At 38.4% G+C, this 25,645-nt stretch overlaps 2 protein-coding genes across 2 annotated transcripts in view; one reads left to right on the top strand and one right to left on the bottom strand.

The window, feature by feature from the left end:
- Positions 1 to 4,142: 4,142 nt before the first annotated feature.
- spmip4 (sperm microtubule inner protein 4) overlaps positions 4,143 to 25,645 on the bottom strand; it is a 34,194-nt gene continuing 12,691 nt past the window's right edge. Inside the window, exons 2-9 of the mRNA XM_014008769.1 lie at positions 7,287 to 7,373; positions 7,140 to 7,205; positions 7,024 to 7,053; positions 6,728 to 6,912; positions 5,279 to 5,358; positions 5,033 to 5,204; positions 4,840 to 4,928; positions 4,143 to 4,758 (exon numbers count right to left, since the gene is read on the bottom strand). Of these exons, the coding sequence (XP_013864223.1) occupies positions 4,327 to 4,758; positions 4,840 to 4,928; positions 5,033 to 5,204; positions 5,279 to 5,358; positions 6,728 to 6,912; positions 7,024 to 7,053; positions 7,140 to 7,205; positions 7,287 to 7,373 (1,141 nt within the window). The 3' untranslated portion in view covers positions 4,143 to 4,326. The remainder of the gene's footprint in view (positions 4,759 to 4,839; positions 4,929 to 5,032; positions 5,205 to 5,278; positions 5,359 to 6,727; positions 6,913 to 7,023; positions 7,054 to 7,139; positions 7,206 to 7,286; positions 7,374 to 25,645) is intronic.
- Positions 12,287 to 25,645, top strand: part of pde11al (phosphodiesterase 11a, like) — a 19,767-nt gene continuing 6,408 nt past the window's right edge. Inside the window, exons 1-14 of the mRNA XM_014008766.1 lie at positions 12,287 to 13,287; positions 15,057 to 15,215; positions 16,395 to 16,484; positions 16,574 to 16,714; positions 18,071 to 18,135; positions 18,254 to 18,374; positions 18,469 to 18,544; positions 18,631 to 18,698; positions 20,620 to 20,712; positions 21,688 to 21,738; positions 23,183 to 23,329; positions 23,418 to 23,525; positions 24,461 to 24,570; positions 24,647 to 24,737. Of these exons, the coding sequence (XP_013864220.1) occupies positions 12,487 to 13,287; positions 15,057 to 15,215; positions 16,395 to 16,484; positions 16,574 to 16,714; positions 18,071 to 18,135; positions 18,254 to 18,374; positions 18,469 to 18,544; positions 18,631 to 18,698; positions 20,620 to 20,712; positions 21,688 to 21,738; positions 23,183 to 23,329; positions 23,418 to 23,525; positions 24,461 to 24,570; positions 24,647 to 24,737 (2,121 nt within the window). The 5' untranslated portion in view covers positions 12,287 to 12,486. The remainder of the gene's footprint in view (positions 13,288 to 15,056; positions 15,216 to 16,394; positions 16,485 to 16,573; positions 16,715 to 18,070; positions 18,136 to 18,253; positions 18,375 to 18,468; positions 18,545 to 18,630; positions 18,699 to 20,619; positions 20,713 to 21,687; positions 21,739 to 23,182; positions 23,330 to 23,417; positions 23,526 to 24,460; positions 24,571 to 24,646; positions 24,738 to 25,645) is intronic.

Here is a 25,645-nt window from a genome sequence, read left to right as displayed (position 1 = left end):
GTGTGTGTGTGTGTGTGTGTGTGTGTGTGTGTGTGTGTATAGTACAAAGTATTTGTTTTTCCAGTGTGTAACCAAAATGAACTCCTGGATAAAGTTGAACAAAACCTGCAAAATATAATCGTTTGATTACAAATTAATCCTTAAAACATTTATAAAGCTTAGGTATAAAAGGTTTCAATATATATCAAGAGGAGCATCATGGTAAAATATCATTATGCTGCACTTGTGAAAGTAAAACTGTTGGGCTTCATTTAGACACTCAGACATCAATTCTGAGTTTCACATTGCCGGACCTGTAAAAAAAAGGACCTGTAATAAATAAATAAATAAATAAATAAACAAGTAAACAAACTGCAAAATATAATTGTAAAAATTTTACATTTACTGAGCTAGAATTCAGTGTGATAGTGGCTGAGACTAATCCCCAACATATTCTGAAGCAATAACTGTTCCAAAGTCATCTCCATCCACCTGTTAGCAAAATATCTCATGTGGGGATGCACGATACAGGCCTATCGGCACTAACGTCAGTATTGGTCCGGTAAGTAAAACTGGACTGATATTAACGTCCAATCTTGATTTCCTACATTTTTAGCTTTGTGTTTCTGTTTTAGGAGGGGAGATGCTTGGTTAAGAGGTACCTGTTTGATCATGATAGTAATATCAGTGGCGGATGGGATTATTCTGCAAGGGGCCATCATATTCATAGAGGGGCCAAGTACTTGTTCAGTATCCTTACACGCAAGTTGCTGTTTTTGGTCACACGTTTAAAAACGTGTAATTTTTWAAAAAAGCTTGCACAGTAAATTCTTCTTACCAATTTCACATGCATTTTACAGTGCATAGATAAAATACTCTCAAACACAACATGTGAGAGAATCATGTGAGACATTTCCTGCAGGATTGTTCAAATTTTAAGAAAAGAAAAAGACTGTCAGTTTGATTCATGCTGGACTTYTCTATTTGGCTCAATAACGCCCCTAGTGTTTGGACAAATAACTGCACTCAGCATCATCACTCTTGGGCAAAGGACAGATGAGTGACAGGACAGGGGCAATTCAGAGGGCCAATCAAATTTGAGTAGGGGCCAATGTCCCTGTGGCCCCGTCCCTGGATGGGCATCATATTGAACGCAAATTTGTGAATTTAATTGAATCAAAATGGTATCATGAGAGACTGTGATGGAGAAATATATCATCATCCAGACAAATCTGCCCTTAGAACTGGCTCTGAGTGAGTGATAGTGATAGTGACACTGCACAGCCAGGAATAACTGAAGCAGGGAGCCATGTCAGCGGTCTGGTCATTTTTTTAAGTGGATTTGTGCGTATATGGATATAAATAATTTGTGTATTTGTCTAATATCGGTAAATATCTGTTATCGGCCATAACACCAATAAAAGTATTGAATATCGGTATTTCAAGTTGGATTTTAACGAAAATGTCTTTTCTCTGAAAGCTCTCTGTCACAAAGTGACAATTATTTCAGTCAGTTTGACAATGGGCGTGCTGAAATTTGTCGTGGCAGTAGCTGCGAGTCATTCACAACACATACTTAAGAGTGCAGCTCATTGTGCAGAAGATTTGTTTTAAGCTTTAGCGTTAGAGCTTTGGGAATCAACCCGTTTCTTTTAGCAAAATATCTCATGATATGCAAGACGGGTTTTAATGACTCTTTCAAGAAATAGTCACAGGATATTCATCTAAAACTGATTAGGTTTTGAAGGCATGACGAGTCAAGACAATCACTGCACCTATAATAGAGTCCACTACAAAGGTGGTTGTAAATCAGTCGTTTTTACAGATATGGAGTTAAATTTAGGTGGTGGTCCGAAGTCATTCTTAACACATACCATGAGGATTAGACCTCATGATATCCATGTATTGTTTGCAAGGTTTATCACAACTTTATTGCCAAATTTAAATTGAGCTTAGCAYAAAACGCTGGCAGGAAAGTTAACAAGTTATGTAATAGAAAAAATTATTTTAGATGTGCGAATGATAAAAAAAAGTTAAAAACTCCACAACAAAAACAGTTTTTCACCTGATTTAAAACCTCCTTATAAACTTCATAAACTGTTTGCAGCGTTCAGCTAGAAAACGTCAAACCTCCTTTCTGTTGTGAAACCCGTTAACGTTTGGTTACAAAAGCCAGGATGAAAAGAAAAAAAGACTTTTCTTTGACTCGGAGCAGCAGCAGGCTCGCCTCTCAAGGTCTTCCTGGTAAAACACGAATAAAGAAAAGAAGAAACCTTTTTTCCACAAGCCTGCCTGACTGCAACAGATTAGAAGCAGAAAATATATTTTTTTCTTCTTTTCATTCTTGTGTTGAAGGTTACTGAAGCACCGGAGTAACACAGAGCTGAAAGCAGAGTTTGCTGAGGAACACGGTCTCGTTCAGCTGAAGCCTCGTCAGACTCTGTTCTCCTGGAAAACCAGAACCAAAGTCGTTTTCATTATTCTGCTGCTGTTTTCCTTCAGTCTCTATCAAGTCCTCTGGGAGATTGAAACTAAACCTACAATTAAAAAAACAATAGATTAAAGTGCCTGTGACATGCTTTTTCTTCAATAACAAAAAATTAAAGAAAATATCCTAATAATTCAGAAATTTGGCATAATTCATATGATTTTTACCCAGTTTGTCACAAAACATGCATATTTTTTGCTAAACTTGGTGCAGTCCAAGTAAAACAGGAAGTGATGTCAAAGGGGAACTCTTTAAAAAGGGTAACTTCCAGGTCTTTATAAATCTGACTCTCCTTTATCTGTCTGATAATGACTCAAAATAATCTACAGAAACATCTGATTCTTTGCAGTCTGTTCTTAGATGTTGTAACAACTCATTCAGGCATTCCCGTTTGACATCACTTCCTGTCTCTGCTCATGTGAATATCTCAACAACTGTTCATTTCAGTGTCATGAATCTTTGCAATTCATCATGAATGTTATCTTTTCAAATATGCACTCAAATACAGGGGTTGGAGAATGAAATTGAAACACCTGTCATTTTAGTGTGGGAGGTTTCGTGGCTAAATTGGACCAGCCTGGTGGCCAGTTTTCATTAACTGCACATTGCACCAGAAAGAGCAGAGTGTGAAGGTTCAATTAGCAGGGTAAGAGCACAGTTTGGCTCAAAATATTGCAATGCACACAACATTATGGGTGACATACCAGAGTTCAAAAGAGGACAAATTGTTGGTGCACATCTTGCTGGTGCATCTGTGACCAAGACAGCAAGTCTTTGTGATGTATCAAGAGCCACAGTATCCAGGGTAATGTTAGCACACCACCAAGAAGGACCAACCACATCCAACAGGATGAACTGTGGAYGCAAGAGGAAGCTGTCTGAAAGGGATGTTATGGTCTAAAACCAGGTGTTTCACTTTCATTTAACCCCTGTATATCACTTAAATTTAATGTCACAGGCACTTTAAGCTGATTAGTTAAACTGTAGCAAAATGCTAAACATTGTAAACCATGGCTACAAGTTAAATTTAGCAAAACAGTAGCTTAAAGCTAGTATTAGCCAAACTGTTACTAAAAGCTAAACTTAGTAAACCCTAGCTACAATATTAATGAACAAAACAGTAGCTAAAAGCTAGAATTACAAAAACTGTAGCTAAAACTACTATAAGAAAAAATAGATAAACCTAAAATTAGCCTAACTGTAACTAAAAGCTAAACTTAGAAGCTAACATTAGATAAACCGTAGCTGAAAAGTAAACTTAGCAAAACCGTAGCTAAAAGTTCAAATAAGCATAGAAGACAAAAACTGAGCACATACACTGAAGCTAATTTAAAAAAAAAAACAATGACGAATTTGAATTAAATTTTAAATAAATTTATTTTTCAACATCTTAAGTCACAAAAGTCAAAAGACAGCACAATATTAAAAACAGTCACAGGATCATCACTTGTTTTAGATATTTAGAATTTAGCCTTTTATTCATAAATGAAACAACTAAGATCTTTATGTATGTAAAGTCAGTAAAACAACTAAGTATTTATCTCTTCGAAGTACTATATTTATTCATGTATAATACGATCTTGAGTTCATCATGTATGATACGATCATCATTTTTTAAGCTTACATATCACAAAAATCTAATTATCAATAACCTGTGTATAATACTATCCCCCCACTTTATGGATGATTTTTAGGGTTAAATTTCTAGTATTATACATGAATAAATAGGTATTAGGAGAGTTTTCTTTATATCAGGGTGTCTGATCTCACAGGCCAGATAAAAACTCTGTAACATTTTAAACCTGGAGACACTCTTTGGATAAAACATCTGTATAAAGCTGTAATCCAGGTTCTTGAAGTTATCCATGAATGTAGTTACAGTTGATCCCAAAGAAGTTGTGTTTTTTCCCACTGACCACGTTATCCCTCAGGTTGACCGCAGCCTGCCTAACAGAACCGTGGAAGTTTTTATGTGCGTCTGACTTACTGAAGGACTGTTGAAGCTCCAGGAGGCCGGGAGCCGCCGGGTGGATTCCCGGCAGGATGGGAGGCCGTGGCAGGATGCTGGAGTTAGGAGCTGAGTGTAGAAGCTCTCCATCCTCCATCTGCCCTTCCTGCTCTATAAATACCAACGGTCTGTGTGACCTGGAACTTGTCTGATCTGAAGGTCCAACTTTAAGGGTCTGTGACTCAGATTGTTGACTCGGAGCTTCGTCAAACTGAACGTTGCTCCACTGTTTTCGTTCTTCTTTGGGTCTAGAAGGAACAAACACGGGATAGGACTGTTCTCTCTGTGTGGGGGAGAAAAGCTGCGTTAGTTTTATTTTTCATTATGTAAAATTGACTTTAAATATGAAAGAGGCTGCTTGTACCAGTGGAGCAGAGTGGGAATTCTTTCCAGAGAGGTCACGGATTCTTTCATTGAAATCATCTGTCTTCAAAGGATTTGCTGGTCCAGATCCTTAAAACAAAATCAAACATTCACATTGCTGGTATTAAAGTCACAAGAGTTCAATCAGTTTTCTTTGGTTGTAATAAATTCCTTCAAACATCGTGTCTCCTCACCAGTGTAGTGCATTTGGTAGGAGGTGACCCACAGAGTCCTCTCCAGGTTTTTCAGCATGTTGCTCGTGCGCTCTGATAACGTCACGTCCCAGTCACGGAGCTTTGGGTTGGGAAGTATCGTCTTTGTCGGAGCAGGGTAAAAACCTCTTTTTTCTTCTTGTGACGGGTTTCCCTGCAGGTGATTTAACAGAAGTTATGTCTCGATTGTGGAGATTATTTTGTGTATATAATATATAAACTACCCACATCAAATTCTCCAGTCCACATTACGGCTTTCCTCCTGGTGTTCAGTGGAGTTCCTGAGACCTCATGTCTGTATGGACCACCTATGAGTGTGAATGATTCATGTGTAACAAAAAAAATGTACAAGAAAAAACAAAACAAAACATGAAACCAAAATAAACAGATGAAGAAACATAAAAACTGGACAAAATGCATGTTGAGTGCTGAATGACTCAATAAAATTTACTGAAAAAGCAACAGCAGAACAGGTAAAGATAAATAAAGCTAACAACTAGCTAAAAATCAAAAGTTGCAAAATGCTAGCCAATAGCAAAATGTTAACTAATAGCAAATGCTAGCTAAAGGTAAAATGTAGTAAAAGGCTAATTAAAAGCAGCTCAATGTTAGCTTCAATTAAATAGTTGCAAAAAGTAGTAAGAAGACAGCTAAAGATAAAGTAGCAAAGCTGGGTAAAAGCTAAAAATTGAAAAAGCTAGAAAAATGGAGCAAAAAGCTAATTAAAAGGTTAAGTAGGACATGGTAACTAAAAGCTAAATGTGGCAAAAGGCTGTAGCTAAAAGCAGCACAAGGTTTTCCTAAATTTAATATTAGCAAAGTAGCAAAAAGAAGTAAAAAGCTATCTAAAAAATAAAGTAGCAAAAGGCCAGGTAAAAGCTAAAAGTAGAAAAAAAGCTAGCAAATGTAACAAAAGGCTAATTAAAAGCAGCTCAATTTTACCTTCAATTGAATAGTAGCAAAAAAGAAGGTAGCTAAAGATAAAGTAGCAATAGGTAAAAGCTAAAAGTAGAAAAAGCTAGAAAAATGAAGTAAAAAGCTAATTAAAAGGTTAAGTAGGACATGGTAACTAAAAGCTAAATGTGGCAAAAGGCTGTAACTAAAAACAGCACAAGGTTATCTTAAATTTAATAGTAGCAAAGTAGCAAAAATAAGCAAAAACCTATCTAAAAATTAAGTAACAAAAGGTTAGGTAAAAGCTAAAAGTAGAAAAAAACTAGCAAAATGTAGCAAAAGGCTAATCAAAAAGAAGGAAACAATAATAAAAGCTAATTATCGCAAAAGGTTAGCCTAAAATATCAGAAAGCTAGCTAATTATAGCTAAATACTTGCTATCCTAAAAGCAATAAACGCATCTGTGATGTTTTTTCTTGGCTGCTCACAGTCACTTCCCAGATCTTCATCATGTGGCTCATTAACTTCATTCGCTTCTAGTTGCTACAACTCTGTATATCACACTTTCCAAAACATGTCCTTAAAGTTACACATTCATGTCAAAATGGCCAAACTGCAAAAAAACCCATAAGATGGAAAACTAACAGAAATATAATTTAATGAGATTGATAATGACCAAAAATGTACAAAAAATAAACACTAAATGGTGAAAAACAAGCATAAAGCAGCATATAAAATCTGTTTATTATGCATGAAACAAACATCTTACATCAACCTTCTCACCAATAGTCTTGCTGAGCAGAGTGACGTTAGGAGTTCTGTTTGAGACGTGGCGGTTTGGGAACGGTCGGAGAGCAGCTCTAACTCCTCGCTCCATGTCGTCCGGGGAGCAAAAGGATGGAAACATCGCAAACCGAGAGATGTGGGACGAAAAAGGATGCTCCTTTACATTTGGAATCCTTTTCTCCCTGCAACAAATGAATTTAAATCAGGTTTAAATACAACAAAAGTTCAAATAGAGACTGAAAAAAAAAATAAAAATATGTGCTGGAAAACCAAAGAACAGGAAATGTACTCACACTACATTTACATCAGTTGGTTTTGGTACGCTGGAAAAAAAAAAGATTAAATATCTTTTATAATGAGTTTAGTAAATTTAGCAGCATATTTAATATAATTTAATAAATCTACTTACAGCTGGTCATTCAGTCGAACATTGCTTTTCTTTCTGCTCTTATAACACTGTTCACTGCTGACATGTCTGTACAAGTTAAACAGCAGAAAATTTAACTAATTAAACTACAACGTGCAGCTGTCCTTTTTATACTGCTCATCTACTTACTCCGGTACGCTTCCTCCATACCCCCAGTGGGAGCGTCCATTTAAACCATTCAAAGAGCTGCTAGGTGCCAAAAACGTTAGCGCCATACTGAAGGAAGGAGACATACATGGACAGGAAATTACAACAACAACAACAACAACAACAACAATTTTTAAAGTTACCAGTAGTGAGTAAGGCTAACCAAAAGATTAGCTCTAACCACCAGTCTGTTTAATAAAAAAAATAGCAAAGCAAACAAGAAAATTATTGGGAGCTAACGCTAACTGATAACATCTTTAATCAGAGACGTATTTTCTCCATATAATTAACCCACAGTAATAAAAACATATAAACTGAGTAACTACACCTCTCAAAGTGTTTAGGGAATTCCCCCCCGCCAAAATCACCCTTTCTGATCGTATTACAAGGATCTGAGTGGACAAAGGGGAATAACACAGGTGTGCAAACAAAATACTAAAGATGCTAGTACGCACAAGGCTCATGATGCAGACGTGCAGAGTCACGCGTGAGGCGATAGTTGCTTTTACTTTTGTAGAACTAAATTTAGTGGGATCTAACTGGTTTGTTGTTTTCCAAAGCAAAAATGCTAATCCTCTAAACGAAAAGTTAGCGTAGCTGTTAGAGGATTAGCAGAATTGTGCTCCATACTGATATAGCCCATAATTCTGCACACACTTTTAAAATAATTCCACTTTGTTAGAACCCAAAAGTTTGACTGAGTTTACATAAATACTATACATCATCTAAAGTTATGTTTCAGTGTCACGCCCTCGCTATTAGCGGATTAGCAGAAATGTGCCCACCATTTACAAAGAAATACAACAGGGTAGGTCTGCCTTCTTGATCTTACTCTATTCAACTAATGATTATGAAGCAGACATGTCAGGTTTACTTACCTATAAGGAAATAAAATTCACAGAAGTCTCTGATGTGTTCCTGTTAAAAGGAAATCATTCTGCTTGGATGTAAAAGCTGATCCTTCTCTTTGCTCATGAGCGCAGACGCCAAGGATCGGTGCTACACCCAACAAAAGGTCTACTTAACGTGGGTGACACTCAATCCCACCCACAGCACAGGGGTTGTTGGCAAGAGTGTTATTCTTATTTGTATCCCAAATTCATCTCTCCCGCCTCCCCGTAGTTTTTATGGGTGAAATGCAGGAATCAAGCTGTGTGAATGTTTTATATTTTGATAAGCAATCACTGCTCAGCGTTCTGACAGTGTTACATGATCACACAACTAAAGACGAGGAGGAATGAAAATCTAGCTCTCTCTGATCAACAGGTACCGACACCGGATACAACCTGTGTGCAGCTAGAGTTTGGTTACAGAAGTCATATTAAATTACATTCATTCCTGTGGAAATACAGGAGGCCGCTTCACCGTATCACTGAATGGCTTTTAAAATAAAAAACAGATACATTTTGTAACTCAATAATAATCATTTTAAATAATCTTTTTCCACATTTGCAACAAACAGTTTTTTTTAACAAAGTTTAACAATAAACAGGCCCCAGATACATTTTTTAAATATGATATAGTAGTTTTTAAACACCTTTATTTAGAAGAAGCCCCATCTTTAAATCAGATTGTGATTTACATCCTGTTGGTTTGTGATTGATCGATTGAATCATCAAATTTGTGCGTACATGAATGCTTAAAGTGCCCGTGACATCCAATTTTTATAATAAATATGAATGCGTTTTTGGAAAGAAAACATTGATAAAATATTGCAAAATACGTTTCATGCCACTGAGATGAACAGTTGTTGAGATATTTGCATATGAAACAACAGGAAGTGATGTCAAAGGGGAATGGCTGCATGTCATCAGAGCGTTGTTACAGCCAACAACCCAGACTGTAGAGAAGAATCTGATGTTTCTTTAGGTTATTTTGAGTCGATATCAAAGAGAGATGAAGAAGTTAAAGTTTAAATAATTTGTTTTAATAAACAAAGACTAGAGAGTTTATTTTATTAGAGTTCCCCTTTGATGTCACTTCCTGTTTCATTTTGGTTGAACCAAGTTCAAAAGAAATAGGTCAGTTTTGTGACAAAATTGGTAAAAATCGTGTATTATGGTAATTTTCTTCAGTATAAAGATGTTTTCTTTGAATTATTTGTAGGCATGTCTCAGGGCCTTTAAAGACACAACAGTTTGAAAGAACACACTTTTGGAACTTTAAAAAGGGTCGACTCTCTTCTTTACTTTTTCAATAATTAAAAACCTGAAAATATAAATTATGAAATGCGTATAATCAAATCGACTCCTTCCTCTCAGGACGTGACACGGTCTGCTTTCCAAGCAGCAAAACTGCCCTTGTTTGTTTGTTCACTCACTAATCCCATATTCTGCATCCTGCTTTTTAATTGGGGTCCTCGGGAGACCTCGTCTAAAGTCTCAGCAATGTGCCCGAGTCCTTTCAAGCAGTTTATGCTAAGTCCAGTAACCAATTACTCCACTGTGCCCCAACAGAGTCGATGCTTTATAGATTATAAACTTATGCAGCTGCATTACAAATGCAACATTGCATGCAGTGATGCTTTTAAATATTATAATGGTACAGATGTAGGATGGTGGTTAACCTCCAACCAGATTACACACTCCAGCAAAAATTCTACTTACTACAACTTCATCTTAATGTGAAAAAGAACATTTGGTCAGATTGAAAATATTGTTATTGGGCAAAATAATTGTTAAAATCAAGAAAACTTTTGTCGCAGCATGGATTTTGGGAATTAGCTAAAAGGCCTAGCATTCCTTGAAATTAAGTATATTACCAGCCGCTCGCCTTCCATGCCAGAGTTTTAGACAAAGATCCTGTTATGCTGAGTAATGATGCAGTTGTATTCATTTTGTTCTGTCAAGATTCCAGGTTATCAGCTTTGGTTCTCCTCTACCCTCTTTCAAAGTAAGACCCAGAGTGCGGTCACGTCATTAATGGCAGCACTCGATACATTCGCAGCTTGTTAACCTGAGCAATCCTGAGAAGTAGAGGTGGGCGATACTGGGAATTTTGGTATCAATCTGATACCAAGTAAATACAGGGCCAGTTTCGCTGATATAGATATCGATAGATACGTTTTAATATTTTAACCTTCAAAAATCCAAAGGACCTAAAAGACCTAGGACAGACTTTTGCCAAATATTGTATGTGACAAAAAATAAATAAAAAACAAGATCTCAGATACAGGTAGTGTAAAATGTTTTTCCCCCTGGGCTCTCCCTTAGAACTGATTATACATTCTGTTATCCAGGAGATTGAGAGTCCCTGCTCCTCCACGTCAAAAGGAGCCAAGTGAGGTGGTTCAGGCATCTGGTAGGGATGCCCCTTGAATGCCTCCCTAAGGACACTCAGGAAAGTCTATATCTATTGGTCTGGGAGCACCTTGGAATCCTTCTGGTAGAACTTGAAGAGGCAACTGTGGAAGAAAATGCTCACACTGCTGCCCCCACGACTTCAGGACAAGTGGGAAATTTTAGGAAATTTAATGTGAGAACAACTATTCACTCACATTTACGCCCTACTTCACAATCTATTCCTGCAATATGTGCAGTCTCCCTGAAAGAGTTCCTGGAAATATTTTAATGGTTCTTTCATGTGAGTGAGAGAGGGGAGCTGAACATGATCTTGCACTAACAGCTCTTGAGAAATGTCTTCTTACCATTGTTATTAATATTAATTTCATTCTCAAAAAACAAAATACACACTTTTCCCTGAACCACAGAACCCATTGGATATGTGGGTGTCAGTATAGCTCTGAGGTAACACAGAGGCATGTTTTGTCTTTACAAAATATTATAAATCAAATCCACGAGAGTGATGTTTCTTTGACTACATGCACCAAAACAGTTTTTCTTTTGTGTTTTCACATTTCTGCTCCTTCTATTCAGACACATTCTGCCAGCTGGAATCCAAGTGCCCTTGAGTTATTCAGAGCTGCTTATAAGGAAAGAAAGACAAGCTGCTTTTATACCTGCATCCATCCATCTATCCATCTATCTATCTATCCATCTATCCATCTGATTTATCACGATTTACGATATAATGATTTGTTTGGATGATGATATATGTATTTCTCCATATTACAGTCTCTCATGATGCCATTTTGAGTCAATTCAATTCGAAAATTTGCGTTCAATATGATGCCCATCTAGGGGCGGAGCCACAGGGGCATTGGCCCCTACTGAAATTTTATTGGCCCCCTGAAGTGCCCCTATCCTGTCACTCCTCTGTCCTTTGCCCAACAGCAATGATGGAGGATGCAGTTCCACGTCCAAACACTAGAGGCGCTACTGAGACCAATAGAAAAGTCCAGCATGAATCAAGCCGACAGTCTTTTTCTTTTCTTAACATTTGAACAATCCTGCAGAAAAAGTCTTTCAACTCACAAATGATGGGTGAATTCTCTCACATGCTGTTTGTTTGAGAGTATTTTATCTATGAACTGTAAAAATTCATGTGAAATTGGTAAGGAGAATTTACCGTGCAAGCTTTTTTAAAACTGCATTACAAGTGTTTAAACGTGACTAGTTATATACACCATCCCAAATCCAGGGATTTGTACAAGGATGCTGAACAAATACTTGGCCCCTCTATAAGTATTGTGGCCCCTTACTCAGAAAAATCTCAGATCCACCACTGTGCCCATCTAACAAACGATTGCGTTAGATATGATGGCCAAATGTAATTTAATAATTTAATCAATATATTTATGTGATTAAAATTATTGTTACACTCCTATCTATCTATCTATCTATCTATCTATCTATCTATCTATCTATCTATCTATCTATCTATCTATCTATCTATCTATCTAATGAAACCTCACTCTTTTTTTAAGTGAGGCTCTGTTCTGTGTCTCTGGTGGCACAGAGTGAAGAGAGTGAGTGCACATCCTGCCCTGCTTCTTTTTTTCTCCCTCTCTCTTCAGTTTCTTGGAATAAAACATATAGTCGCCGCATTTTTCTCCACCACTGCATATTCTTCAGGAATCCACCAGAGACGCAACTCTGAATCTTCTCCTTTGACTGACAGCTGCAGCACCGTCCTCATTCCTCATTAATTTGGTGTCAATAAAATGACTCTTTTTGGCCTGTTTCACTCACAGTCTTTCAGGGAAGAGTTGGAGATGGGAGCGAATGGATAAGTGTTCTCGGAGCAGATTGTTAGAGCAGTTTTTTTTCCTCCCATCACCATCATGACCGCCTTAGACTTCTCGGATGTAGAGGCTTTTCTGGACAGCCACCCGGATCTGTTCGAGGAGTACATGGTTCGGAGAGCGAAGTGCAACCAGGTGAGCAGGTGGCTGAGGGAGCACCAGCCGTCCAAAGGGTCCACTGTGGCGGAGGAGGAGAAGCGGGGCGCAGCCGCGGGGGCTGCCGGTGCTCCGGATCCGTTGTGGCCGACCGGCGGCGACGCGCTCCGGCGCAGGTCCTCTCACATGGAGCTGCGCCGGAGCTTCGCCCGCTCCAAGGCAACCACCGCGCACCACACCTACGACGAGCACGTGAGCCTGAGCGAGCACGACGAGACCCAGTCCAGCGTCCGGCGCCGCGCTCTCCTGCGCAAAGCCAGCTCTCTGCCGCCGACCACTGCGCACATCCTGAGCGCGCTGCTGGAGTCCCGTGTCAACGTGCCCCAGTACGCGTCCAGCGCCATCGACTACAAGTACAGACTGAAAGAAACCAACGAGCGGGAGTTCTTCCTGGAGCTGGTGAAGGACGTGTCCAACGAGCTGGACCTGACCCACCTGAGCTACAAGATCCTGATCAACGTGTGCATCCTGGTGGACGCGGACAGGTGCTCGCTCTTCCTGGTAGAGGGACCCGCTCAAAAGAGGACACTCGTGTCCAAGTTCTTCGATGTCCACTCGGGGACCACGGTCAGACCTTCATCCAGCACTCTGAACTCCAATGAAGTGCAGGTGCCATGGGGGAAAGGGATCATTGGATACGTGGCAGAGCATGGAGAGACTGTGAACATCTCGAACGCATACGAGGTAAAATAGATCAGTTATTCTCTAAATCTTTGAAGACAGTCACCCAAATCAATGCGCCATGCACTTTTTTTTTTATTAGTGGTGAGTTGTCTTTATAGCCAAGCTTTGAACTCAGGAACTTAATTCACACAAAAAAAAAACCTCTAGACTATCATTCCTTCAGAAAAGTGAGAAAATCAGTTCTTTTAGCTTCACAGCAGCCGGATCGTGTGAGCCACATCATTATCTCCTGGCTCTGGGCTGCTGGACTCTCTGAGGCAACAGGATGGATCCTTGGTGGACTTTTTTTTTTACCGTTATAGAGAAGCAGAACTTCAATTTTAACAAGAAAGGAGTGTAAAAAGCTTACTTTTTTAATAACAGAAGCAGAGAGAGGACAAATTCAGCAGCTTTAAGTATGAAACAGATAAGTTAACATTTCTGGCCTTCTGCATTGGCTGAATGAGTCAAACAAGGCAATTGTCCGGCTGAAGCCCAAAGATACTGAGATTCTGATAAGTTCAAGAATCTATTATCCCCAAGGGGCAATTTATTGCACAAGTCAGCAAATAATAACAACCTAATTAATTATACGATAATTGTGCCCTCTGGTAATATTTTGTTTTTGAACTTATAATTTTTTGTGACTTTTTATTGCTGGTGCAGTTGGCTCCTCCTAAGATTTAGCAGTGTTCAGTTTGTTTTCAAATATGTGAATGATACAAGAAGTGAAACATGATGAGATAGTTTGACCACTTCAATAATTCAGCTTCCAGCACAGTCTGACCTACAGCTCAAATGGATTTTTGTGATACTTTTAAGACAAGTTGCTCAGAAGAAATAAAATACGGCATATTGTACATTTAAATTCAAGGGTCTATAAGGGGAACTATGCTTTGGTCTGAATTCCTTATTTTACCTTTACCAGCCCCTCTTTCTCTTCTTTTCTGAGGTGCGTCTCAGATCAACTCGTTTTGGTGCTGTTCCTTTAAATTCAAAATAATCATATGCCTGCATGGTTCAGTGTTTAGTATTTATTAGCTATAAACTATTTTATTGTTTACATGAATATGGTCTTTTTGTGTCGCTGTTAGCGTCATAAATTTAGCTTTATACTACAACCCCCACTGGCTGGAAAAGGCCCCTCCTTTCACACACTCTAGGGTTGGGCAATATTGGCAAAAAAATTATCACAATTAATTGTGGTACTTAGCCGATAACGATTAATTTGACGATTAATCCCCTGGAGTCCCTGGACACCCTTATGTCCTACATGACTAATTTAGTGGGAAAGATTTGCTCTTCGTAAAAATCTGTTCCAAATTGTGTCAAAATTACAGACTTCAGGCTATACATCAAATTTTAAATTGTGTTGATAAATAAATTACAGAACTTTTTTAAATGTTTGTCATATTTGAAGTGGAGAGGAGCAACAAGCTGACTCTGCATGGTGGCATTAATCGTATTAATCGTCAAGTGCCAAAAAATAGTCGATTAACGTTTTTCTGACGATTAATTGCACACGATACGATTAAGTGGCCCAAGAACCACCAGTTCACAGCTCAGGACACATTCTATTAGTGAACCTATAGGGGCAGAAATCATTACTTTGATTGTAAAGGTTGTCTGTAACAGATGTCTGTATAAGGAGATAATGTTAGAATGTTACTGGGTGTATTTGATAAGTTTAAGCTGCAGGTATTGTCTTGACATTTCCCGTCTGTCAACACTGGTACATTGTACTCTGGAGTTAATGATGGGTAATAAATAACGTGTTTACTTGATTTCAGGACCACCGCTTCAGTGATGAGATCGACAAGTTAACAGGCTACAAGACTCAGACCATCCTCTGCATGGCCATCTGCAACAGCGACGGGGAAGTCATAGGGGTCGTCCAAGCTATCAACAAGAACCCTATGGGCACCCCTTTCACGGAGGACGATGAGAAGGTGAAGCTCCGCAGGAATAATTCATCATTTGTTCTGTTACTTCTGTGAATTGTGCCATTAAGAGCATTTTTAGATAAGGAGAATATGATGCTCTGAATCTTCCTGTGGACAGGAGCAAATTGTTTGCTCAGAAGCGAAATACCAGAAAAATTAAGAGAAGAAAGGTCAAGCTTTTACTCGAGCACRGAGCGCTGAGTGTGTACACGAACACCTCGAGCTAATGCATCATCTGTTGTTCCCCTAGCTATTTACATGAAATGGGTTTGTAGAAAGTGCTTGTATTATTGCTCCATTTGGGGGGTTTCACAGCTCACAAATGGTATTTCACACTCACAGTTTGTTGTTTCGTTTTCCTCCGGTTTGCCGCCGAGCATATAAAATGTAATGCACCCAGCAGATTTGAAGCGTCGGCTTCTGTTTTTCAGATGAGATGTCAGAAGAGTTAACAGTGCTTAGCTTTACTGAAGAAGCAAAATAAAAGTTTGAGAAAAAGGTGCCGTTTGAAGGAATCGAACTACTGTACATCGAGCTGCAGCAGCATGTCCACGTGGGGGCAGAGTAATGTGCAAAACAATTCAATCTGATTACATCAGACAAAAATGTTTGCTCCTCATTTTTCCAGAAACATTCAGCAACAACCAGATGATCATTAAGTAAATTTATAACATTTTAAAAAAGCAACTTGATAAACGCCAGCTTATTCTGACATTTTAGGGTTTCAAAAATCTCACCAAGTGTCCTTTAAATCAATGCTTCATTAGCAGAGAGGGATGTTTGTGCTGAGATTAAGCTGACTGCATCCTAATTTCTTACTGACATCATCACACACTCCTAACATATTTTAAACCAGGGGTTCTCGAGCCATTTGGGTCTGGGGACCCCTTACAAGGGCAAAAAAATTTCCAGGGACCCTCTCATAAACCCTATACTGTATTGTTTTAAAAGATCATTTATTGTCATTTCAACCCCTAAATGCCATGGGAATTTTTTTATTAAGTTTATTATGTTTGTTTTATTAGTTCATTGTTGTCCATGCATTTAAAAAAAATTAAAACCAAATTAACAATTTAGTGAATTTTTTAAGGGACTCCCAAGATACCTCACAGACCCCAGTTTGAAACCCTCTTTATTTTAGGACGATTATTTATGCACATATCTCATCACGTTTCTTGTTCCCAGGTGCTGCAGATGTATCTGCCGTTCTGTGGAATATCGATTTCCAATGCCAAGTTGTTTTCGGAGTCTCGTAAGGAGTATGAAAGGAGCAGGGTGAGTTTAAAGTTGCTGCAGGGTAAATTTATATTTATTTATTTTTGGTGTGGTCATGGAGGAGTTGGGGGTGATTCTTGTTGCCCCAGGCGCTGTTGGAGGTGGTCAACGACTTGTTTGAAGAGCAGACCGACCTGGAGAAGATTGTCAGGAAGATCATGCAGCGAGCGCTGACCCTGCTGCAGTGTGAACGCTGCTCTGTGCTCCTGCTGGAGGACATCGATTCACCTGTGAGACCTTCTTTCAGTTCCTGAACTTTTTATGTCTCATCACAACTTTTTATACATCCTCACCTGAAAGCAATTAATATGTTTAGACTAGACTAGTAACATCTGTCTATCTGTCTACAGTATCTATCTATCTATCTATCTATCTATCTATCTATCTATCTATCTATCTATCTATCTATCTATCTATCTATCTATCTGTGTCTGTCTATCTATCTATCTATCCCTCCATCCATCCTGCCATCCCTCCCCCTCCCTCCATCCGTTCATCCATCCATCTGTCCATCCATCCATCCCTCCATCCGTTCGTTCATCCATCCAGCCACCCATCTGTTCGTTTGTCCATCCATCCATCCATCCATCCATCCCTCAGTTAGTCCATCCATCCATCCATCATCCATCCATCCATCTTTTCGTTCGTCCATCCATCCATCCGTCCGTTCGTCCATCCATCCATCCATCCATCCGTCCGTTTATCCATCCATCCATCCATCCATCCCTCCATCCATCTCTCAGTTCGTCCATCCATCCATCCATCCATCATCCATCCGTCCGTCTGTCTGTCCGTCCATCCATCCATCCGTCTGTCCATCCATCCATCATCCATCCATCTATCCGTTCGTTCGTTCATCCATCCGTCCGTCCGTCCATCCATCCATCCATCCATCCATCCATCCATCCATCTGTCCGTTCATCCATCCATCATCTATCTGTCCATCTATCCGTTCGTTCGTTCATCCATCCATTCGTTCATACATCCATACATCCATCCGTCTGTTCGTTCATACATCCATCCGTCCGTCTGTCCATCCATCTGTCCGTTCATCCAACCATCCATCCATACATCCGTCCGTCCATCCATCCATCCGTCCATCCATCATCCATCCATCCGTCCATCTATCCGTTCGTTCGTTCATCCATCCGTTCGTTCATACATCCATACATTCATCCGTCCATTCATTCATCCATCCATCCGTCCGTTCATCCATCCATCCATCCRTCCATCTATCCGTTCGTTCATACATCCATMCATCCATCCATCTGTCCATTCGTTCATCCATCCGTCCATCCATCCATCCATCCATCCATCCCCCCTGTTGTCATCAACGATTTATAGGCACAGCTAACCCATTTAGTTTCACTAACTCATAATTTGTTAGCTAAAACTACAGCTCCCCCAACACTAAGCATGTAAAAAAGTGGTTCCTGGTGTTAGCTTTTCACCAACAGCAACTTTACAATAACTAAAGTTAGTGAAAAAAAGCTAATACGCTAATCAATACATTAGTTCCGTTATTAGCTATTACCTAGCGGAGCCATGCCCACCACTGCTTATGGTGATGTTGGACTTTTTCACAGGTGGTGAAGTTCTCCAAGACGTTTGAGCTCATGTCTCCTTTGTGCAACATTGACAGAGACATCAAGTAAATAAAAACCTTTGACCAGAAATTCCTAAGATACAGTAATGATTGTAACTCAGAAGATATTTGTTTACAGTATTAACCGAATGCTGTTTTCTTTTTATGTTTTCGACTAAATCAGCATGGAGAAGTTATCCTGCTCTGATTGGCTGATCAATAATAGCATCGCTGAGCTAGTGGCTTCCACAGGGCTGCCTGTTAACATCAGCGACGTCTGTCAGGACCCACGCTTCGATGCTGAGGTGTGGACAAACTGATTGCTCAAAATAAAAACAACGCAGTGTCATTGAAATGATTCAAGCATGAACGATGAAACACAAAACTCTCTGTTTAAAGGCAGATCAGGCCTCAGGGTTTCACATCAGGTCGGTGTTGTGCGTTCCCATCTGGAATCGAACTCATCAGATAATCGGTAGGTTGTTTCTTTTTTTCTTTTTTTYTCTCAATGGAAGCTGATTTTCATGGTAATAAAACGAAAACATGTCTGTTTTCTTTTAGGTGTTGCTCAAATTTTGAACCGCTTGGACAGGAAGACATTCAATGATGCAGATCAGAGGCTGTTTGAGGTCAGTTCTTTAGAATTTATAAAAAATAACAGCAACATTTAATTATTTGATACGCTAAATACTAAAAATATGACCTTTCAGATGTTTTGAAGTGGGGTTATGTGGCAATTTTACGAGCAGGTAGTATCTTACCTGTTGTAGAAAATGTTTTGAATTACCTCAGTTTGGAGAATTAGTGGGGTGATGCGCTAACTGTTAGCCTGAACTGGATTGAGACCAAAGTGCTGCTGTCTTTAAATAATTTATTTAATAATAATTTATGCAAACATTGATTTTGTGATATTTGCACCGTCTATTTCATATTGCTGTGTCATTTAACCTCTTGAGCTCCATGCCCCCGGTATAGGGGGCAAAACATAATTTCCCATTTTTTTATTTCTTTTAATATCTGTTAACTTAAGATCTGTAAGTTGAACCTGGACATGTTTGGTATCAATAGAAAGCTGTTTTTACATTGACCAAACACAGTTCAAATGACAGACAGTTTAATCAAAAATAAACAAACTGTACAAAATGGGATTGTTGCAAATCTGTGAATACATTACAACAAATCTGTAAAAGGAAAACCTTTTGACATTTATTTTTAAAGTAGGTTAAAGCACGTACCAAAATATGTTGTAAAGTATGTTGAAACTTTTTTTTACTTCATTTTGAGTGAATATGATCCAACCGAAGTCAAATCTAATTTCTCATTATTTCATATAATATATACGGTGACAAAATAAACGTTTGGATAATTTTTCAAAAGAACAAACATTCAATAACAAGTCTTTTCAGTCAGGTAAGGTAACTTTTGCAATTAAAAACCAATTATTTATTAACATTTATTAATGGTATCATCATGGTCTGTCCTGTGGAGAATGAAAAATCGCAAAATTATTTCTTTACTAAAACTTCTGTAACTTTGCTCCAGTTCATTTTAGCAGCATGAATCTTTGCATAGGTAATGTCCACAAGGGGATTTATGGTTTCCAAGAGTTTTTAGCCTGATTCATTATGGTTTTAAATAGGTTATATACTGTCTAATGCAAAATTATTCAGATGGGAGGGGGGGGGGAATAAAAATAATAATGTTCCATCCTCAATATCTTTAGAACAACAGCAGCTGTTTTAATACTTACACTGCTAATAAAATCTCCCAAGTGTTAGCTTTATTTTGATACCAAGATTATAGAATTTGTAAATGCTGAGAAACACTTAATTACATTTCAGCATRGTATTTCGAGTAAAAACATCAAGAAAACCCCTTGGGGCCTAAGAGGTATTAATTAGAATTTTATGGTTATTTGCGAGCAAAGGTAGCGGCAGCAGCTGTAGCACTTCAGTGCATCCTAGGACAGGTGTTCTCAAACTTTTTGGGTCTGGGGACCCCTTACAAGTGTGAAATTTCTCCAGGGACCCCTTCATAAACCCCTTGCTGTTTTTAGAAATAATTTACTGTCATTTTAATGCCTAAATACTATGAGAATATTGGGGTTTTTTTTTGTTTTATTATGTTTGTTTTACAAGTGCATTGTTCCCCATGTTCATTTTTCAAATAAAACCCAAAATAACAATTTATTGAAATTTTTTGATGACCCCCAAGATAGGGCTCGTGGACCCGGGGGGTCCTGGAACCTCAGTTAGAGAACCTCTGTCCTAGGACAATTCTGTCAGGAATATTTTGCCAAAATAGGAGTACTGGGAAATTTATGGTCATTAAGATAAAAAAAAATAGAGTTGTTTAAAGACAGCAGCAATCTACATTGGTCAGTTTCGGACTAGCCATAAGCTCATCAGTTTGGTCAGAAAATGACTCTGAACAGAGGTCATTCAAAAGGACTATTTACAAGTAGTAGGTACAACGTTGATAACCTTTCTTCAAACCCAATTTAAAAAGTAATCTGAACTATCCCTTTCAGTTTTTCTGTTTTGTGTGCAGGCGTTTGTAATATTCTGTGGACTTGGGATCAACAACACGATGATGTACAACCAAGTGAAGAAGACATGGGCCAAACAGTCCGTAGCACTGGATGTAAGCATACCCATTCGTCCAAAAACAGATATTTTACTAACAGAGATCAGGTCAAATCGCGTGTTCTGACAATAAYGTGAGGCTAAAGAGAGGCTCTTTATTCACTCAGAATATTTTCTGCTCCGCTGCTCTGTATCCAACTCGATCCATCACATTATCCTCAGAAAACATGGTTCTACTGCTCCACAGTAAATATTTTAACTGCTTTCAATAATTCATGACAAATRCATGTGCCAGTCTGCTCATTTTCTCATCAAAGCCTGTTTTATTCCCTGTGAATGTGTTTTTTTTATATATTCTCTGGTTTTAAAAGCTGATGAGAGATGAACTGATTTAATTCTGATGAGGCAAGTAAAGAAGTAGAGCAGGTCGAAGATTATTGTAAAATGTTTATCAGCAGTGGTGAGCATGGTTCCGCTAATTAGCTAACAGCTAATTGTGGAACTAATTTATTGTTGAGTGAATTAGCTTTATTTACTAACCTAGAAAACTGTTAGCGGACCAATTAGCCTCTGCTAATTTAGGCATTGCCAACTTTAGGTGCCCCACCAACTAACATACCAACACCAACAGGTTTGTGTCCCACCTGTCTTCAGCTGGAAGGAGACGAAGACGTGTGACGCAGACTGAGGGATAGTTGTCTTAGCTGTTAGCTGTTCGTGTTAGCAAATCTTTACTTGTTAAGCTGTTTAGCGTTAGCATCCATTTATTTATTTTACATGCTTAGTGGTATAGCGTTAGCAAAGCTTTGTTTTTAGCTAGAAGATTAGGATTTATTTTAACTTTTTTGGTTAATCTGTGCCCACCTCTGTTTAACCTTGTACCATCATCCGTGTGTGAATGTGTGTGAATGACTGTAGTGTAAAGCCTTTTGGGGTCCGATGGGTCTTGATAAAGCTCTATACACATTAAGTCCATTTACTATTTACCATGTAATCAGAATCTGTCTTCTGTATTAAATTTCTTCTTTTTCAGATGCTGTCTTACCATGCTACCTGCTCCAAAGTAGAAGTTGACAGGCTTAAGGTAATTTTTTAATTTAAATGATCAGAATAAATATTAAATGATCATGAAATTGTTTAGGTTCTTTCAGTTGTTATTGCAGTTGTTCCCAAAGTTGGGGTTGGGACCCACAGTGGAGTCCTGAAACATCAAGGTGGGGTCCTGAAAATATTTTCTGAATTACACTAAAAAATGCTAAAAAACTAAGAACACTGGGCCTCATGCAAAAACCATTCATACGYACAGATTTGTTCTTAAGTTGTGCGTCCGAGTGATTTAGGAGAATTTGTGGCTTTCACCAATGTTTTTGTATTCTAAGATTGCTTTCAGATACGAACAAAATTCACGAGTGGTCCAGACCTGTCGTATATTTTACGAGCAGTCAGTCTGCTGTTATCCAGACTGATTTTCCTCCCTAATAACTTTATATTTCGTTAGTTTGAAGATATTTTGAGTTGAAAATAAATCACACTCCATAATTATGTTGACAATAGGCTATTCTGCTTGAATTAGAGTTATAATTTTAAATGTAATAATTTAGACTAACAATATAAATTGTCCATCCGGCCGGCTTATCTGGGATCTGGTTGCGGTGGCAGCAGCAGACCCAGACTTCCCTCTCCCCAGCAACACTTTCCAGCTCGTCCTGGGGGACTCCGAGACGTTCCCAGGCCAGTGGGGATACATAATCCCTCCAGCGAGTCCTGGATTTTCTCCAAAGTGCCAGACACATTTTGAAAACATTTTAAAACGTTTATTTCAGAACCGCAACTGAGACCACCTGGGGGTGGGGGCTACGGTGTGCAGCGCTGCCGCTTCTGAATAAATGAAAATGATTTAACACAGTTGTTTATACTTTTAGCAGCTCTTTTTATCCCAAAGCTGACCTGCTAAAAATGGCAGGTTTTATTTTCTGGATCTCTGACAGACGGACTTCAATCTCTGAACTCGTAAAGTTCTTCTTTTTAGTTTTCGCTGTCATTTTCATGAATGGACACTTCCTTGTATCTGAGGCAGGAAACATAGCCTTATATGGTGTTTTAGGGGTGGTAATTATGCTAATCTTCTCTCGCGTGCACGAGCAGCTGGATCCGAACAGGTGGAATTTACGCAGCTCATTTACACACTTTTCCTGAAGATAGAAGAGTTTGTTGAATCTGACGTGACATGGTCGTACGAACCCTTCGTACGAACAAAAGTAAGAGAAATTTAGGATGAAAATACGAACATGTTCTTGCATGAGGCCCATTGTTTTGCCTTTGTCTTTATAAAATAACTAGATTAGTGTACTTAAAATGGACAAAAATAGCATATTAAATAATGTTACCATGCTCTTGTTTATTTGACGTGAAAACAATGTTTTTCGAGGTCTCTGCTGCTGGTATTTTGTGGGTCAAAAGCTGAAAAGTTTGGGAACCACTTGAAAAGCTATGTGTGACTGACAACTCTGTCTTCTCCCCCCATCAAGGCTGCTAAGATCCCCCTGAGCAGYGAGCTGGGCATCGACGAGTTCCACTTCAACGACTTCTCCCTGGACAGCGACGCAATGATCACCGCCTCGCTCAGGATGTTTCTGGAACTTGGTGTGGTCCAGAAGTTTAAAATTGACTACGAGGTGAGGCCCTTGGACAACACGGCACGTTCTCTGCGACGCGTCTTCAAGAGTAAAACAACAAAGTGACAAACGCGATGCGTCCTCGCAGGTTCTGTGCCGCTGGCTTCTGACTGTGAGGAAGAACTATCGAACTGTGGCGTACCACAACTGGAGGCATGCTTTCAATGTGTCACAGTGCATGTTTGTCATGATCACAGTAAGTCTTAAAGCAGATCACGGACTAAAATTGTAAATTATTTTTTTGTATTTAATAACATTTTAGAGAAACAAATATAATTAAGGGACATAAGGTTGGTCAATACTTAAACTATACAGTATTCCTGTGGACATAATCTTTTTTAGATAGGTGGCAGAAACTAGCCATCAAATCACTCATCAAGTATATTATTTCATCAATTGAAATTCTTTAAGTTTTATGAGTTGGTTGATTATAATATTTTACAAGTTATGTATAAGGGAAAGTTGTTATAATCTTAAGGGACTATCTAAGTTTTGTGTAAAACAATTCGAACAAATTTAAAAGGACAGATGTACTTCAGTCAAAGTAATAAGATTATGGAATAATCTAGATAATGACCGTAAAAATGATGGCTCAATTAATTTGTTAAAGAGAATGATAAAAGTTAAATTGTTCAAGAAATATGAAATTGTATAATTGTATTTGTAAGAGTTACTGTTTGAGGAGTTGGATTTTTTAGTTTAGTTTTATTATTTGATTACTATTGTTTGAAATTAATATTTTTTGCAAATAGGAGCAGATATAAGTTATTTTTCTTCTTCTGCTACCTTTTTTTATTTGATTAGTATTGTTTTGTTGTATGTAAATGTGTTTTTTAATTAAATGAATAAAGTTTAAAAAATAGAGGGATATAGAGACGATAAACAAAAATAAAATGAAAATATTTAAGTGTTTTTTTGGTGTAAAGCACTGAAGACAATGAACTGCTCAGGGTGATAAAATATGTCACGTTTTATCTTGTGCTGTCCTGTCCTGTCTTTTCTTGTTCATTCCCTAAGAGAGTTGTGCAAATAAATAAATTTACTACTAATAGACTTGCAAAACTGAATAAAATAGAATAAAAAAATTCTTCTAAGTAAAAAAACAGATATTTTTGCCTTTGATTTGTGCAGACAACAACTTTCCAAGACGTCCTGTCAGACGCAGAGATCCTGGCGCTGATGGTCGGCTGTTTGTGCCACGACTTGGACCACCGAGGCACAAACAACGCATTCCAAGCCAAGTAAGCCGCAGAAACCCGTGCCATCAGTGTTTGTTTTGGTACCAGAACAAATCATTTCCTGTTGTTGTCCCTCCAGGACCGGCTCGGCTCTGGCTCTCCTCTACGGGACATCAGCCACCCTGGAGCATCATCACTTCAACCACGCAGTTATGATCCTACAAAGTGAGGTCAGACTCGTTTTGATTCTCATCTAATGATGTCATATAAATCAAGGCTGGATGTGCRGTCACTGTTGGGGGAAGCTGATTCAAGTCAAAGCAGATTGTAAAGATAGTTTGGTGTCGGCCGAAAAAAGAGAGTATTACTGAGATATAACTTAAGATGAGRTGTGGTATTTATGTAAACTCAATCAAACTTTCAGGATCGAACAGAGTATTATTTAACAAGATATACCTATAAATCAGTGGTGGGTACAGTTCTGCTWACAGCTAATTAGCAAAGCTAACATTTTGTTAAGCARATTAGCATMTTTCCTAACTTTGGAAATAATTAGTGAACCAGTTAGCTTCCTCTAGTTCTGCTATCTTTAAGTCTGCTAACAAAAACAAAAGCTATTATCCTCTCAAACATGTGGCACTCCACGCCTGTGTCATGCAACTTGTGTGTGCATGTAGCATCTTTAGCATTTTGTGCRTTCACCTGCAAGACAAAGACATTTGAGTCCCTTTCGTCCAGTCAAATCTTTGTGATATGGAATAAAAGGTCATTTTGGCAGGGAAAATGCCCTAAAGCACTCAGGGAGATGTAGTTATTTAGTTCAGGGGTTCTTAGCCTTTTTCACATCAGGGCCCAATTTCTTGAACATAAAGTGACACGAGGCCCAGTCAGACATTACAAACGTATGGATCAAAATGATAATTATTCTAAATCTTGGTTTAAAATAATTATTCTAAATCTTGGTTTAATTTGTATTGTATTTGCATTATAACTAAATTAAATACACTTAAAGTTTAAAAGTAAAACTCCTGTCAAATAATCACAAGACGTGATTATGACAAACATTTTTTAACACTGTAACCTGCCCATAATAATTATTTGGACAAATACAATGGTCAGTCAACAGATCACTCAGGCT

The sequence above is a fragment of the Austrofundulus limnaeus genome, unplaced genomic scaffold (genome assembly GCF_001266775.1).
Source record: "Austrofundulus limnaeus strain Quisiro unplaced genomic scaffold, Austrofundulus_limnaeus-1.0 Scaffold52, whole genome shotgun sequence".
Lineage (NCBI taxonomy): Eukaryota > Metazoa > Chordata > Actinopteri > Cyprinodontiformes > Rivulidae > Austrofundulus > Austrofundulus limnaeus.
The sequence above is the reverse complement of the archived record's forward strand: the minus strand, read 5'-3'. Positions and strand labels throughout refer to the sequence as shown.